General features: G+C 36.3%; 1 protein-coding gene across 2 annotated transcripts in view; it reads left to right on the forward strand.

Annotated features, from left to right (window-relative positions):
* LOC131153517 (conserved oligomeric Golgi complex subunit 3) overlaps window positions 1-16,053 on the forward strand; it is a 60,942-nt gene that overhangs the window by 15,348 nt on the left and 29,541 nt on the right. For both annotated transcript variants that reach the window (XM_058105865.1, XM_058105864.1), the window contains exons 8-13: window positions 251-336; window positions 14,219-14,285; window positions 14,400-14,462; window positions 14,855-14,956; window positions 15,206-15,310; window positions 15,507-15,599. In XM_058105865.1, coding sequence (XP_057961848.1) covers window positions 251-336; window positions 14,219-14,285; window positions 14,400-14,462; window positions 14,855-14,956; window positions 15,206-15,310; window positions 15,507-15,599 — 516 coding nt within the window. The remainder of the gene's footprint in view (window positions 1-250; window positions 337-14,218; window positions 14,286-14,399; window positions 14,463-14,854; window positions 14,957-15,205; window positions 15,311-15,506; window positions 15,600-16,053) is intronic.

The raw sequence follows: 16,053 nt of genomic DNA on the forward strand, positions 1-16,053 counted from the left end.
GTGCGAAGATGGAGGGCTATTCTCTTTCTGGTGTTTCTATATGAGTATTTAATTTTATATTGTTAAATGAACTTTGTTTGTTTCTTACTGAATTATCTAAAACTTCCAGCAGAACTTGCTTATAATATTTTAAACTCTCTCTATCTCTCTCTCTCGGCATGCTAACCACCATATTCTAGTAATAAGTCAATATAGCCATGTCAATTGGTGATTTTTGCTTACAGAAGTTTCTTATTGTACATGTTTGCAGTTTGCTACTAATTTTTACTCTCCAAACATGAATGTTGGAAATGGGAACTTTTTCCCTTTGCTTAAGAGGCTGGATGAGTGCATATCGTAAGTGAATATTTTTTCTGTTGATTGTTGTGTATGGATTATACAGGTTTCTAGCTTGTTTTCTCATGATTTTTTTTTTTTGGGCTTCTAAAAAAACCCCATTATTTGGTATAACTTCAAGGTCGTAAATTTCAATTTCAGCTAATATTTCAAAGCTTCAAAGGTACCTAATTTTGAGGACAATGTCAATTTTAAAGAATGATAGAAATTAAGAGTAAAGCGTGGAATTTTTTTATGAAACTTTGAAGCTACTAATAGAATTAACAAGGCAAGAATTAGAACTACAATATTGTAAATAAAATGCACAAAGGATGGGAATTTCGTGTATAAGGTGCAGTAACTTTAACATAATAATCATATTAAGCATATTCAATTAATATAAATGAAGTTCATAAATCAGGTAGAGATGATTTATTATGATAATAAAGATAAATTAGGCATAAACAGTCAATTAAATTATTGTAGCTCATATCTAAGTTTGATTATTAATATGATTTCAAAAGTCTGAAAGCTATTCATATCCTTATTGTAACAATCTAATTTCAATAAAAAAATAAAGAAGTTAAATCAGGAGAGACATTTCAATTTGGCTTTTTAGTCTCCATTTTTACTTTAATAGAAATTTCATTCGATGGTTCATTTAGACTGATTTTGCTGAAATTTCTAGATAACTTTTGTGTGATTTAGAAATTTTGACGGAAGTTATGTAAAATGGCAATAACTATGATTCAGGTAGCGGAAAGCAGAACTTCCAAGGAAAATTTTCTGGAAATTTAAGACCATAATTAGTGTTTGAGGAGGATCACTTCCTAATAAATTGAATGACATTTTTCAAAATCAATTCCAAGGGACATGCGTATTACTACACATAAAACAAACAAAATAGTGAAATACAGTTAAATTTTATCAATAAAAAAATGTGTATGTTCTCCAAAGTCCAAACTATAAAAGGGAAGAAGTTGAGAAAATTTAATAAAAAAAAACTTTGTGTTGTTTAAGGGAAGGAATAAAGAAAAATGATAAAAAATCATATTTCATGCATATGTATTCTCTAATTTTTTTTTTTTTTTTAAATGAAGGTAACTTAAACAAATCTGATAAATTGAACAAGCTACTAAAAAAACTATCCTTTGAATCTAACTCTGTAGAATAATGTGCATACAACCCAGTGTTACCTAGACCATGGAACATTTGGTATGTGGAACGGGAGCGGGATCCCAGTATGGCATATGCTGTAAAATGTGGACTGTTAGGGCTGTACTTAAATAGGATATCTTGGATAAAAAAGTGTAATGTCACATGTATATTTTGGAGAGGACATTGAGGTGTTTCTAAATGCTGAAGAGATTTTTTATTGCAGAATAGATTAATAATGATAGAAATAAACCTAATATGTGATGATTCCAACTTTTAATGGATAAAAAGTTATTTTATGTGAAAGACATTGAATTAAAAATTTGGATCAATAGATTTGTCATTCCGGAACAAAAATTTACCATGTTTCAGAACATTCGTACCAGTACGTGGTTCGCTAAGGCGTACATAACTATGATACCACCTTAACATACCAATGTTTTGCTCTTTCTTTTCAATGACAGAACACCATACTCCTCTAAGAATGAAGAACGGTTTTGTGAGGCAACAGAAGACCTAAAGTTTTGTTTTCTCCACTTTTTTCATAACAGTACTGACATAGAGAAGGAATGGAAGGCAACTGTGTTTAAAAAAGCAATGAAAAAAAGAAGGGCTGTTTTGTTGGTTCTAAACTAGTTGGGTCTAACTGGATTTGATAGGTTCAGAATTGTGTAAATTAATAAGATCAATTCAAATCAATTTGGTTGTTTTTTGATTCTCTAGTAAGATTTGAATCCATTAGGTGTGGAATTGATATGAATCATCGAATCTCTAATCATTAAGACTTTAATGAGTTTCACACTGTGTTTTGTGTTTGTACTATTTTGTCTTGTTTTGTTTTTTGCTTCATTTTCTTCTTTCTTCTTTCTATTTTGATTTTCTGTTTTTTTTTTTAAAATTATTTAAAGAGGCCTTTACCTAGAACCTGTCATGACAAGCAGTGTCTTGAAGTGTATGATCTTGAAATGGTCCACCTTCAGCATTTTGCATGAAGTTCCCAGTCTCAAGATTTGAATTTACAAAATTGCTTCAACAATGTGATCTCATACAGTTGTATTAGATTAGATTTGAATCTGGGGAATTGCCTTTTCATTAACCATTTTTAAGTAGGTAGGGATTCTTTCCTTCCATGTGCCTATTTTATTTTATAAGATGAAATACAATATCAGAAAAAAAAAAAAAAAAATAATGCAAGATCAGCAAAGACTTAAGAGTTTCTTGTGCTTTTCATTCTTTGGGTAGATGATTGACTCCATTTTTTTTTTCTTGGGCTTGCATTTTTTGTTGGTAGGGTTTCATTATTCCCTTGGAGGCTTCTCCTTTTATCAATGAAGGATTTTCCTTATAACGTGGAAAATAAATCCGTAATGGAAGTGATATCCTTGGTCTTCCTTCTGGCATTTGCTTGTCATGTGGGCTCCTTTTATGAGTTATTTTTAAAATATTATTTGTTCCCTTGAAAATTATAATATTAGGTCAACATTTGAGAAAAAGTTCGCTTCCAGAAGAAAGGATGCAACATTGCTTTTTTATAAGGCTGGAGTAATTTCGTTTTATTTGTCAGGATCTTTGTCCAATGTCGGTATAAGGGGACATGATGTACGACTGCACTTTTGAGTCAAACTACTGCGGTTCATAGTTGTTTAATTACCGGGACCATAATTGCTTATGGCTTTAAGGTTGTTGAGAATGATCTAGAGTTTGGAGGGTTTGTTACTGGAGTAGGATAAGATTAAATAAGTTGGGATTTGCAGATAACAAGTTGCTCGAATTTTTGGGTGGGAAGTAAATTTTTATGCATTTGCTGGTAAGAGGCTTGAAAGTTATTGAGGTTTTCGGATAAATTGGAATCAGTGCAATCAGCGAAACTAGAAGTTAAAATTTCATCAATCAAATTGGTACTAGAGACTCTATTTAGTATTTATAATGTTCTGGAAACTTCTTAGGCAGGCAAAAATAATCTAGAAACATGACTAGCCAGTATAGAGCTCAATTCCCAGGTTTGGCTTGCAATTTTTGACACAATACTGAACTCAGAAAATGGAGGCTAAACAGTTTTAGAAGCTCTCATAATATGGAGGGGTTAGTAGTGATAAAGATTTTTTGACTGAGGGATTTTCCACAAATAAGACTTTCTAAATTCTGAGCAGAACTCAAAATGACAATTCTATAGCCAATTGGCTACTTAGTTATTAAACAACCCCATTTGGAATTACCACATATCTTATACTACTTTTATACAAATATCCCAAATGAACGCAATTTGCCATTTTCTGTTAATATGTTCTGCAGAAAAAAACATGTCTCCTATGACAAATTTTCAGAAAAAAAAAAAATTTAAAATAAATTAAAGGGAATAGAAACTTGTTGCAAATATGAAATAAATTGAAGTTTCATTAAAAAAAAAATAAAAATACAGCAATGTCAGCAGTCCCCTTGAGCTGTAGCTCCAGGTCTGCCCTCTTATATATATTAATAATAGTATGATGGAGGGGCAAAATTACTCCTATTTGCGCAACCTAGTTACTAGAATGACACAGTTTCTTCTAACACTCCCTTTGAGGTATATAAATATAGCCTAACTCCATCTTATTACAAAAAATAGGCAAGTCATCTGATTTCAAATGCGAAAAAGTTATACTTTTGGACTATATTCGGGAACAGTGTGGATATTCCTCTGATTCTTCTGCTGATTGTCTCGGGGATTTATCTTATGTGCTGCCTCCTCCTTTAGAAGGTTTAGAGGGTGTTAATATGCTTGAAGATGAGGTCCCCAAAGATGGAAAGAAGGTTAAGGATGTAATTCTGTGAAGGACATTGATACTCAATAGAGTTTGTTGGATGACTGCCTCATGTTGTCTGATCAAGCAGTTAATGAAGTTATGCTTGATTGTGGCAAAACCAAGGTGAAGAAGGGTCACAGGGAATTAGCTAGTTTGAAGTGTTTGGTGAGCTATGATGGGAAGGGATTAAAGAGGGGATTTATCGTCTGATCATAGCAGGTTTTTTATTTCTTGTTTTGCTTTTATTTTTTGTTTTTTATTTTCTTTTTTGAGGATTTAGTATTCTTGCTATGATTGTACATTCTCTTCCTTAATATAACTTTTTCTTTTATCAAAAAATAAAAAATGGAAAAAAATTAGACAAGGCATGTTTAAATGTAGGCTTTGTGAAAAAATCTCCTAACTTATCCATAGATTTTGAAAATGGAGTCTTAACATCTTTTTATTATAAAAAAAAAGAAAAAGAAAAATTAGACAAGGCGTGTTTTAATGTAGCCTTCGTGAAAACATCTCCTAAATTATCCATAGATTTCACAAAGTGAGTCCTCATAACCTTCTTCAACACAACATCCCTCAAAAGATGGTAGTCAATCTTGATGTGCTTTGTCCTCATATGAGGCACTAGGTTGCTAGCAATATAAATGGTAGGTTAATTATCACAAAATATATCTATGGGCTTCCTTACCAAGAATCTCATCCTTAATATGAGAGACTTCAACTACACAAGCTCAATAACAATTTAGAGTCATGGTTTGGTATTCTGCTTCAGCATTATATCTTGCTATTGTAGTTTTTCACTCTACTCTAACTAGTAGTTGATCTTTGGTCTTTAATAGAGCTAGCCGAATTTGTATTGGAGTATCCCATGATCTCACAAGTTTTATGACATTTATATATCACATTTTTGTTGGGAGAGCTCTTGAGATACTATAGAATCTTATAAACATCTGTGGCTATTTGAGATTTCCATAAACTGATTGACAATCCTTATTGCAATGATATGTAATAGTGACAATCAACTAGATCAACTTGCCAATCAACTGCCTATATCAATGTTTATCTTCAAAGTTTGATCCAACATCCATAGACAACTTCATGTTGGTATCCTTAGGAGTATCAGTAGCTCCCACCACACAAGTATGACTTAGAATGGGTATATTTTCTCTAAGATAGGTTTCTTTCACCGTACAATTTCAATGCCAAAAAAGTAGTGAGAGTACCCAAGTGCATGATTTGAAATTTTGCTTGAAACCGCTGCATGACATATGCAATCCTGCTCCAATCATTGATATCATCAAAATAAACTACTAAAAGTACCACACCTGTCTCCATTTTTTAGGTGCCTTTCCAATGAGTGGTAGGCAAGTCTAAGTCATGTTCGGATGGATCTCTAGAGCTGCAAGTCATGGTAATCATGTTTATGCTTGCCTTCTGTCATTGATGGACTCAAAATAGATTCATCTAAGGAGGAGTTGTCACTCGAGAAATAAGGTGGCCCCTAAAAAAGTTGCATATGCATTGATATAGCTCCTGCTAGTGTGGGGATCATAACTGTTGGCCCAAGAGGCAACCTAATAGTCTGGGGCGGGGTGAATTGGGCTAATTGAAACTTAAGAAATTTATTACTGAATTTAAAACTAAATCATACTATGCAAGCAAATCACACAAGGAAAGATTTACAAATGAAGGCACAATAATATAACCCTCGAAGAATACTCAAGAATATGGTACAAGAGTTTTGGTAAAATCTCTCAAAATGAGCAAGTTCAAGAACAAAGAGCTTTAACGAGAGAGGAGAGTGCTTAAGCTTTTGGTAATTCAATATAGACAGCTTCACAACTGTTCATTGGGCTTTAGAGGACATATATATATATATATAGTTCTTGGTCAAACTGGCCGTTTTTTTCCATTAGAGTCCGTCTTCTAGTGAGACCGGTTGATTTGTCTTAGAGGTTGGTTGACCTAGCACTAGCCGATAGAGTCCTGAATAGATCGTTGGAGTCACATCTAGGGTGGTAGAGGAGATTGCATCATTTGCTCAAATCGATGTTGCTCATTCGATCGCATATTTTTCAAACTTTGATGTATTGCATTGAATCTCACACGACCCCTGTACGAAAAGAAAGTAGCTCCTAAGCTATGGACTCAACACGTCCTTTGAGATAATGGTGCTCAGCCACAATATGATCCATATGCTCACTCATATGACCCATCTCAACGCTCAGCTCTTTGACTCTTTAACTTAGTACAACAATCTCAGCTCGGTTATCTTCTTCCTCGTTATCATCAACATCTTTAGATCCTTCAGGGATTGCACATGGAACCTTGGGGTCGAGATGTGAAATTGGATGATTAAGGTGCATTTGGCTAGGAGTGGAGTAGTCCAGTCTTGTGGGACAAGGCCTCTTGAGAACTTGGCAATGGTGGGAGATGCAAGCGAGAAACATGTCATAAGGCAAGCAACGGGATTGCCTAAAGGAGGATTCCCACGTATAAATATTTTGTATATATGCATTGGTTCAGGGGGAGCATGCATAAGTGAATATTTTTGTGGATATTAAGCATATTGAATGTTATGACTTTTGTAGATGTAGAAAATACGTAAATGATATTGAATTATGAATAGCTTGTTAATGAATTGATGAATGGAAAAACAAATGAGTTGAACTCTTCTCCTAGTTCCTTTTGATAATGAAAAAGAAAAAAGTATTAAGGAGAACTATTCATAGTTTGAATGGGAATATGAGCATGCCCAAATGAATATCATGTCATTATTGAGAATTTTGAATATCTTGTTATGAAAATTGAGCATATTAAATATCTTCTTGTTATGAAAATTGAGAATATTGAATATCTTGTTCCTGTGAAAATTGCACATATTAACTATCATGGTGGATGGGTATTAAAAGTTTAATGGATATGATTTGTGAGATATTTTCTTCCCCCAGTCCCTTTTGATATTAACAAAGGGGTAGAAGTTTGAGTACGTAAAGTTGAACTGGAAAGTTGATATCTTGAACCATGTTCACTTTTGGATAATATAGAAGTTTTGACAAATGATAAACTTGTTATTTATAAATCCTTGAACTTCTTCTTTAAAGTGTTTGTTGTGAAACTAGGTTGAAAACTTGAATGCTTTTTGAACACTATGTTAAGCACATTGAAATAAAACACCACTTCATAAGATATCATCAAAAAGGGGAATGTTAAACTTGAATTTGTGCCAACTTATAATCAACTTGCTGATATTTTTACCAAACGGCTTAGTAAGGATAGGTTTTGCACAATTATAAGAGTGCTTCACTAGTGCATTCTTGATTGATTGATATTTCTTTGTGCAAGTCATTCTTGACCATATACTATTTTTACTATGCTCCTGTGTGTCTTATCCCTGCTTTTCATCAAACCCTCCTCCTCCCTAAATTTTTTGGATTGTTTGAGCTTCAGGCAAGGGCCGTCAACCGGGGTAGGACACTTGGCTGACTTGTTTTGACAGTGGGGGATGGCAATCGACCAACCCTTAAGGAGCAGTCAATCACCCCCCTCGAGCGACCGACTAGCTGCATAGTGAGGTGTGTTTTAAACATCCAAAATTCTCTTTTTTCTCACTTTCCCATGCTGTCTTCCACCCCCAACACTAAAAACCATTTGTTTCCCTCCAATCCACACCTCCAAAACTCCATTTTGCTCCAAATATATACATTAGAAATCTTCCTCACCTCCTCCTCTTCATTTTAAGCGGAAATTTTTCAAAGAAATGGCTCCACAAGCAGTCCTTCACATGGTGGGTGCAGCATGAGGAGTGCTTGCAAGAACCCCAAGCATGGTACATCTCCTCCTCCTTCTCTTCGTGCTAATCCTGAAGCCCAATGTCCAACCTCCTTCGACACGCACTCCATTGCTATGGAACCATTTACTCTTCCCTAACTCATGACTCTTGGTATGGCTAACATGTTTAAGAATATAGATTGGAAACCCTTTCTGCATCTTTCAGAATTTGTTAGCCCAGTCTTTGTTAGAGAGTTTTACAAAAATATGTCAATTTGTAGGGACAGTCAATTCATCTCCTCTAAAGCCGAAAACTGCACCATTTATATAGATAGACCTGTGATTTGTGCCTTTGGTATTCCAAACTCCACCAATCCTTATTAACATTCTTCTATTGGAAGTTTTGTTGGCCCACTTCCCTCCCATGACTGTGTTTATGCTAAATTCAACCATACAAATAAGACCACATAGTTATACCCTGAGCATCGTATCATAGCACTCATCATAGACAACAATGTGATTTCGAGAAAAGGGCATTTTGACTCTCTCATAGGCTATCGGGCCAAAATCCCTTTTTCCCTCATCCATAGTATTTCTTTAAACTTAGGGCACATTATCGTTCATTACAAGGTGGAGGCTAAGAAGAATTTCAATAGAAGAAAATTTCAATCTTTCATTTTCATGTTCACCAAAATCATACACATCCATGAAATGAAATCAAAACAACATTTTTATGGCAAACGAAACACAAGTTAAAAAATATTCCTAAAAATAGGTTTCGGGTAGAATCGAAAGAGATTTCACTGTTTTTATTGCTGGAGGGCATTGTGTTTGTGGATGGAAGAATTTCGTATAAAAGCTTCGATCAGTGTTGGAAGCAACATAAATTCCTTTTTAGTGAAATGCACTGCATCTGTTGTGCAGCAAGGATTTTGATTGTTGAAGGAAGCTTTGTTGTCCGAAAATATTCTTATTTTCTCTTTTAAGTGTGGTGAAGTGTTGAAGCATGTATCAGTGGAGAAGGTGCGAAGCTACGATGGTTAGCTGAACAAGACAACAGCCGTGAGACTCAGGCGGCTAGGGTTTCATGATCTTATTCAAGGGTTGAAAATGGTTTGGTCTGGGCCTGGGTTACTTGCAATTGTTTTGAATTTGAGCTCGTCAATGAGTACATTGGCTAATTATATACTCATTTCTGATTCAGAGGGGGCCAAAGAGCTAGCCCAGTTGGTAAACATTGATGCCCAATGTACAGGAATTAAAGGGAGAGTGAGTAAAGAAGCTAATGAGGCTGAGGCCAACAGTGGAGTTTTGAAGAACCAGAGTTGTAACCTGCTGGGCATTTTAATGAGGTCCCCTACTCCGATGTACTTAAGAGGACTATTGAGCCTAAGGATAAAGGTGGTACAGTGCAGCAATCTGGGATCCATTTTGGGAGCATTCTGTCTTGCAGCCCCACTGGATCCAGGTCCCAGTTGGAGAAGAAGAAGCTAAGCCCATCTTCTCTGCTGATCAGGGGTAAGGATGAGGTCCATGCTGCAGAGCAAAAGGCAGCTCACAGTAGCAACAGTTCATATGACTGTGGGAGGCAGGCTGATGTTTGTATGTTGTCAGTTTGGGAGGGCTGCTGTCATTTCAAGAATGGTGAGGTTCCTTTGGCGAATGGTGTTGGCGAAATTTTGATTAAAAGAATAAGGATGGGTGTAAGGAAAGGTGTGGGGAGGAAGTCTAGGGCAAAGGTGATGATGTGGGAGACAAGGTCAATGGTAGGGGAAGTTCTTGCGAAAATTATACTGCAATAAGGTTTGCTTTTGTTGGGGGGGCTGGGTAGGCAGGTGTGGATATGGAAAAAGGTTTGAATCCAAGTGAGATGGTTTTGATGGGAGATCGAAAAAAAAAATTTAACAATAGATGCTGAAGGTAGCTTGGATATTGTGGACTATTTGAGTGGTAAAAGGGGGAATAGAGTTGATAGGCATAGATGTGTCTCCGTGTCTGATTATGAGAGTGATGATGCCAGTCAGGTTGATCATGATGGTGGTCATCTTCTGGATGAGTTTCTGGAACATTATAGATGTGATTCTGATTTGTCTTTCTGCTCAGGGATTTATCATACGTATGTTCATGCATTTCTGATTGAAGGTTTGGAGGGTGTTGTTTATTTAAGGATGATGGAATGGGTAAGGAGCAACATGATTAGGATGGGATTCTGACTACGTCTGAGGAGGATCAAGGTGAGGACTTTGAAGCTCAACAATTGCTGGATAAGATGGGTCTATGGTTGTCTGATCCTGGAGGTAATGAAGTTCGTTTGGATGGCAGTAAAAGCAAGATGGAGAAGTAACAGCAGGAATTGGCTAACCTGCAGCCTTTGTTGAACTATAAAGAGAAGGGTTTAAAGAGAGGCTTTCTTATCTCTCTCTTTTCAATTAATTTGGTTCTGTTTTTCTTCTCTTGTTTTCATTTTTCTTTAGGATTTCTTGTCAGCTCTTTTAGATTGTAATTTCTTCTCCTATCTCAGTTCAATTTCCTTTTTTATTACCAAAAAAAAAAATGATGCACACTGGCATTATATAAGAGTTTTATGCTTTCTTTCTAAATTTTTATGGCGCAGTTTGAATGGAAGCTTTTGCTATCAAGCAGGATGGAATTTTATTCCAATGAATGTGTGATGCAGGGGCAGCATCAAGGTTCTGCAGCCATGGGAGAGATTTAGAAGAAATAGAAAAGAGGAAGGAAAGGGAAGGGAGGAGAGAAGAGATACTAGGGAGGAACTCACGTTTAATTCCAATTCACATTCATCAATAACTGCCTACATCATGGCTTTCACACACTATTTATAAGAAAGCCTCTAGACACATGAATTTACACACATACCCCTAAAACTACATTGCATTACAAACATACCCTAGAATACACAATTACTGCAAACAAGCCCCCAACATAAGTAATCCTAATACAAGCAAACTATATGCACATACTTTAACAACTAATTAACTAAGCACATTTGGGTTTCGGATCCAGTTTACCATTCACCCTATTCTTTGACATATGTCTCCTAATTGGGTTGAACTGATCCACCCAAATAACCGCTTCTCATCCTACATCAAGTCCTTCCTTAAGAAAAGAACTTGACTCTGTCGAGTTGGGGAAAGTACCAAGGAGTTCGTCAAGTTGGGGAAGTACCAAGGAGTCCCTCACCATGAATAGAGTCATTTTGTTTCATAAGAAAGGAACCAGCAGTACACTTCAACTTGGTGAGTGGAAGAATTCGTGATGGCATCAACTTATACTTCTTTTTGTCAATGGAGAGGGAATAAGAATTCTCATATCCATCATTCTTCACCTTCATATTAAATAATCATGATCGGCCCAAAAGGATATGACAAATTTTGAGGGAAGGATATTACAAGTCTCCATAATGAACCAATCTTGAAGGTAAGTAAGCTGTGATCATGGACCTTCAAGTTGGTATTATTCTCCCAAGCAATTTTCCATGGTTCAGGGATGAGGCTCAACTTCCATATTTAACTTCTTCACAACTTCTTCATAAACTATATTTGTGCAACTACCAGGATCAATAACTAAAGTACAAAGCTATATTTGGCATATCACTTGAGTTTGAAAGATGTTGGTTTGCCTTCAGTCCTCTGTCTCTTTAACTTTGTGGGAAGAGAGCATATGTTGACGCACGAAACTAGTTTTCAAATTGCCATCATCATCTAAGTCACTTGGAATTTCTGTTTCGGCTTCAACTACTTGAGCATCATCATCATCTTCTTCTTCTTCTTCTTTTTCTGCAACAGCTATGAATTGGTTAGTACGTTGTGTGCAGTTCGATATCGAAAACTTTGACATTTAAAGCATTTGACTGATGGTTGACTCTTAGAAGTTGTTTTGGAATGCTCAGGAGTCTTCCAAGAGGTGTTAGTTTGAACACCTTTATCCAATTGCTCAATTGTCTTCTCCTGTACAACTCCACTAGTACTCTTCTCAAACTGTAGGGCTGATGTAGCTCTAGGAGGATTGCGTTGCATGTTCTCAATTTGAGTGGCAACCTGTGCTACATCCCCAACTATATGAGATGACATGCAGAAAGTTTGGAGGCAATAGCTAGCTTCAACCCTTTTTTGTACAAAGCTATCATAACATACTCTTTCCATTATATATCGGCATGTGTAGCCGAATGATAGAATCTACTAGTGTGCTCCGTAACTGTATTTTCTTCTTGCTCCAAAATCAAAGAGCTGGAGATGAACATGTTGCTAATACTTGGGAGGCACAAATTGCTCTTGCATGGCTTGCTTCATCTCATCCCACGTTCTAGTCTCACCAAATCTCCTTCTTCTAAAAGTCTCCCTTTGTTTAACCCACCAAATTCGAGCAATTCCCTTCAATTTTGATTCAGTAAAGTACAAATTTCTAGCTTCATTCATGTCATACCATCAGAAATAGTACTCCAAAGAATAAACCCAATCATCAAATTTATCAGGAGAACCATCACCATTAAAATCTGTCTAGTTTAATACTTTAATTCCCTTACTCAAATGTTTATTTCGGCCTTCACACATCTCAAAAGCATGAGGAACACTGCTATTCCACCATCCTGTTTGGTAGGAAATTCCATGGGCTTTTAACCTTAGGCTGCAACTTCGTTTGTTAGCCTATTCAAAGCACCAGTATAGCCTCCAAAGCATTTTCCATATTTTGTACCCTACAAGATAACTACTCCATCTTTGCAGACAATTCAACATTGGTCACCATGATGCAATTATATGAAGCAAATCACAAACTTCATTTTCAAGTATTTAAGAACAATCTTCAAGTCGCCTTTAATCTGGATTATCACACAGAAATAAAACAAATTCACTAGCAAAAACTCACAAATGCAGCAAAAAAAACCTGATTTTTTTGTTCTGGCAGCGGCAGTTTCAGGGTTTCGTGTCAAAATTATCGTGCATGCTTGCAATATGTTGTGTCCACAAGAAAATATCTCCTTGCAGGTCAAAATATCATGGAGAAAATTCAAAATCTTGTGGCTGAAGCAATTTTTTGTGAGACTGGAAATTGCAGAAAATTGTGGAAGTATCCTAGTCGCAGGTCGTCGGTGTGTGGGGCGCGTGCGTCGCTGGTGAGGCACTTCCAGCGATGAAACTTTGGTCGAGGGGAGATAGGGGATGTGGAGTTTATTGGTGGTGGCGGTGTGATGAGAAAAGCACAGGAGATCAGGGTTTTCGAAGTCCTGACAGCTAGAGAAGTTTTGGGCGGTGCGTGGGGTGTCCTCTGGTGGTTGGACAGCAATGAAAATTTGAGGGGAAGGGTTTCGGGGGGTTCTGTTTTCAATGGGATGGGTGGCATTGCAGGAAGGGGTCTGGAAGGTGGTGTTTGAAGAAATGGGGGCACAAATTGGAATTTTCTGAAACGTTCAGAACTGCAGAACTATTTTTTGATTTTGATTTTGATTTTTTAGCTGAAATTTCAGAACAGACATGATGAGATGAGAAACAGAGAAGGAGAGATTAATGGAGATAATGAAAGAAGAAGAAGAAGAAGAAGAAGAAGAAGAAGAAAAAAAAAAAGAAGAGGGGGAGAAAAATAGGGCAGAAGAGAAAAGAGAGTGGGATGACGGGGGGATTGAAATGGAAGAATGGAGATTGAAGTTGGACTCTGATACCAAATGATGCAAGGGAAGCATCAAGGTTCTGCATCCATGGGAGAGATTTAAAAGAAATAGAAGAGAGGAAGGAAAGGGAAGGGAGGATAGAGGAGATACCAGGGGGGAACTCATGTTCAATTCCAATTCACATTCATCAATAATTGCCTACATCATGGCTTTCACAGGCTATTTATAAGAAAGCCTCTAAACACATGAAATTACACACATACCCCTAAAACAACTTTGCATTACAAACACACTCCTAGAATACTTGCTATGAACAAGACCCCAACCTAAATAATCCTAATACAAGCAAACTACACCCACATACTTAAACAACTAACTAAGAACATTTGGGTTTCAGTCCCAATAAACCATTCAGCCTATTCTTTGACATAGGCCTCCTAAATGGGTCAAAATGATCCATCCAAATAGCGGCTTCTCGTTCTACATCATTGTGTTTCTGTAAAATCCTGTTATAACCATTTTTGTTGTTATTGTTATTATTATTATAATTTTTTTTTTTATTGTGCAAGTTTAGGTATGTTGAGAGCAATCCTCAGTATGCAGAATCAAGTGTCTACTTGGTCAAATTTCAGCAACTCCAGGTACTATTTCAAAAGGATTAAATTTTGAGAAGCTAGTTAATTGAGTAATTTTATTCCAAAAATTTGTTTTGATTTCTAAAATTCTGAAGAACTGTTCTGTACATGCTTCTGCAGTCTCGAGTCTTGGGTATGATTCGTTCTCATGTACTTTCTGTTCTCAAGAGTGCATCTTCTCAGGTACATGTATCACTGTTTTTATTGTTTGATTTGTAAAATAGGCTGAGAGTGGATTGGATATTGTACGAAAAAAGCAGTGTCATTCTAGGGCAAATAACCAAGCAAAAGTTGGTGTTATTCCAATCAAAGTGAATTGGTTAGGAATAGCGATTCATATGGTGAGATTGGGGTAGTCATACCGTGCATTCCATGTTACTTGGAATGATGCACACTTTTGAAAACCATTAACCTTAGAATGTCACTGCCCTTTTTTTTTTTCTTACAAAATTATTTATGAGCAATTGTATCCATATACAATGTTTATTCCATTCCTTGAAACAAACATGATGTACGGATGTGAAATGTAGTTTTATATATTATATTCTATTATATGCCTTCATGTCGTCCATCAGGTCCAGGCAGTTGTCAGGAATAGCAGCAGCAGCAAGGCAGCTGTTTCTGAGGGAGTAGAGGCCTCTGCCATTTATGTCCGCTTCAAGGCTGCAGCAAGTGAGGTATGGATTTTCATTCTTGTGATTTCAGATGAAGCAACAGCAAACTTCTGAATTTTTATTTTTTTTTTGGAAATGAAACGGTAAAATTTTGATTACAGAGCATGTGTGCATTGAGCAAAAGGTGGGTGTGAATACAGGAAGAAACGTGAAAACCTGGAAATTATTTTGATAGGGAATCCCTAGGATGTGATAAATTGGGTATGCATTTGCTATTCAATATAGGTGACTCATGATTTTAATTATTTACAGCTTAAGCCAGTGCTGGAGGAACTTGAAGGAAGATCATCAAGGAAAGAATATGCTCAGATTCTTGCAGAATGCCACAGACTTTACTGTGAACAGCGGCTTTCCCTAGTCAGTTTATTATTCATTGTTACTCTATTTTTTCACTACCTTTAGTGGGTCAGCTGTATATTTTCTTTGGGAATGCCACACTGTACTGTGTAATAGTGGCTCTCTAGTGAGTTTATTATTCATTGTTACTCTATTTTTTCACTGCCTATAGTGGGTCAGCTGTACATAAATGCTTGTTTTGATATGTGCTATCCAGGTTAGAGGCATAGTGCATCAACGAATATCTGAATTTGCCAAGAAAGAGGTGTTGCCATCGTTAACCAGATCCGGATGTGCATACCTTATGCAGGTAGAGTTAAACTGTAATTTCTAGGATGGTTTAAGGAGGGATTTCTTTATTAGAGTTTGTTAGCTTTGGTAAAGTTTTCTTTCCTTTTCTTTTTTTGTTTTTTTCTCTTCACCTTGTTTGAAGGTTTCTTGTTACTAGATTGGTTCCATTTCTATTGAACTTGTAGTAGATCCTAGAAAGCTTAAGCTTGAGGGCATGGGCCAACAATGTATATTCTAGTGACACCCCTTATGTTAGAAAAGAAAATTTAATTAAAGGAAGAAAGATTATACAAGTAGAGGAGCCAGCAGTCCATGCAAAAAAGAAAAACAATAATAAAGAAGAAAACATCAATATTCATGAAAAATCCATTTAACAGAGATCTACAGTCTGAATATGAGACAATGGAAATCCTGGAAAAGTATCACCTAGCAATGCCCAAAGAAAGACATAGATGACAAACCTCTCCCTATGG

The sequence above is a fragment of the Malania oleifera genome, chromosome 4, assembly GCF_029873635.1.
Source record: "Malania oleifera isolate guangnan ecotype guangnan chromosome 4, ASM2987363v1, whole genome shotgun sequence".
In the NCBI taxonomy this organism is placed as follows: domain Eukaryota; kingdom Viridiplantae; phylum Streptophyta; class Magnoliopsida; order Santalales; family Ximeniaceae; genus Malania; species Malania oleifera.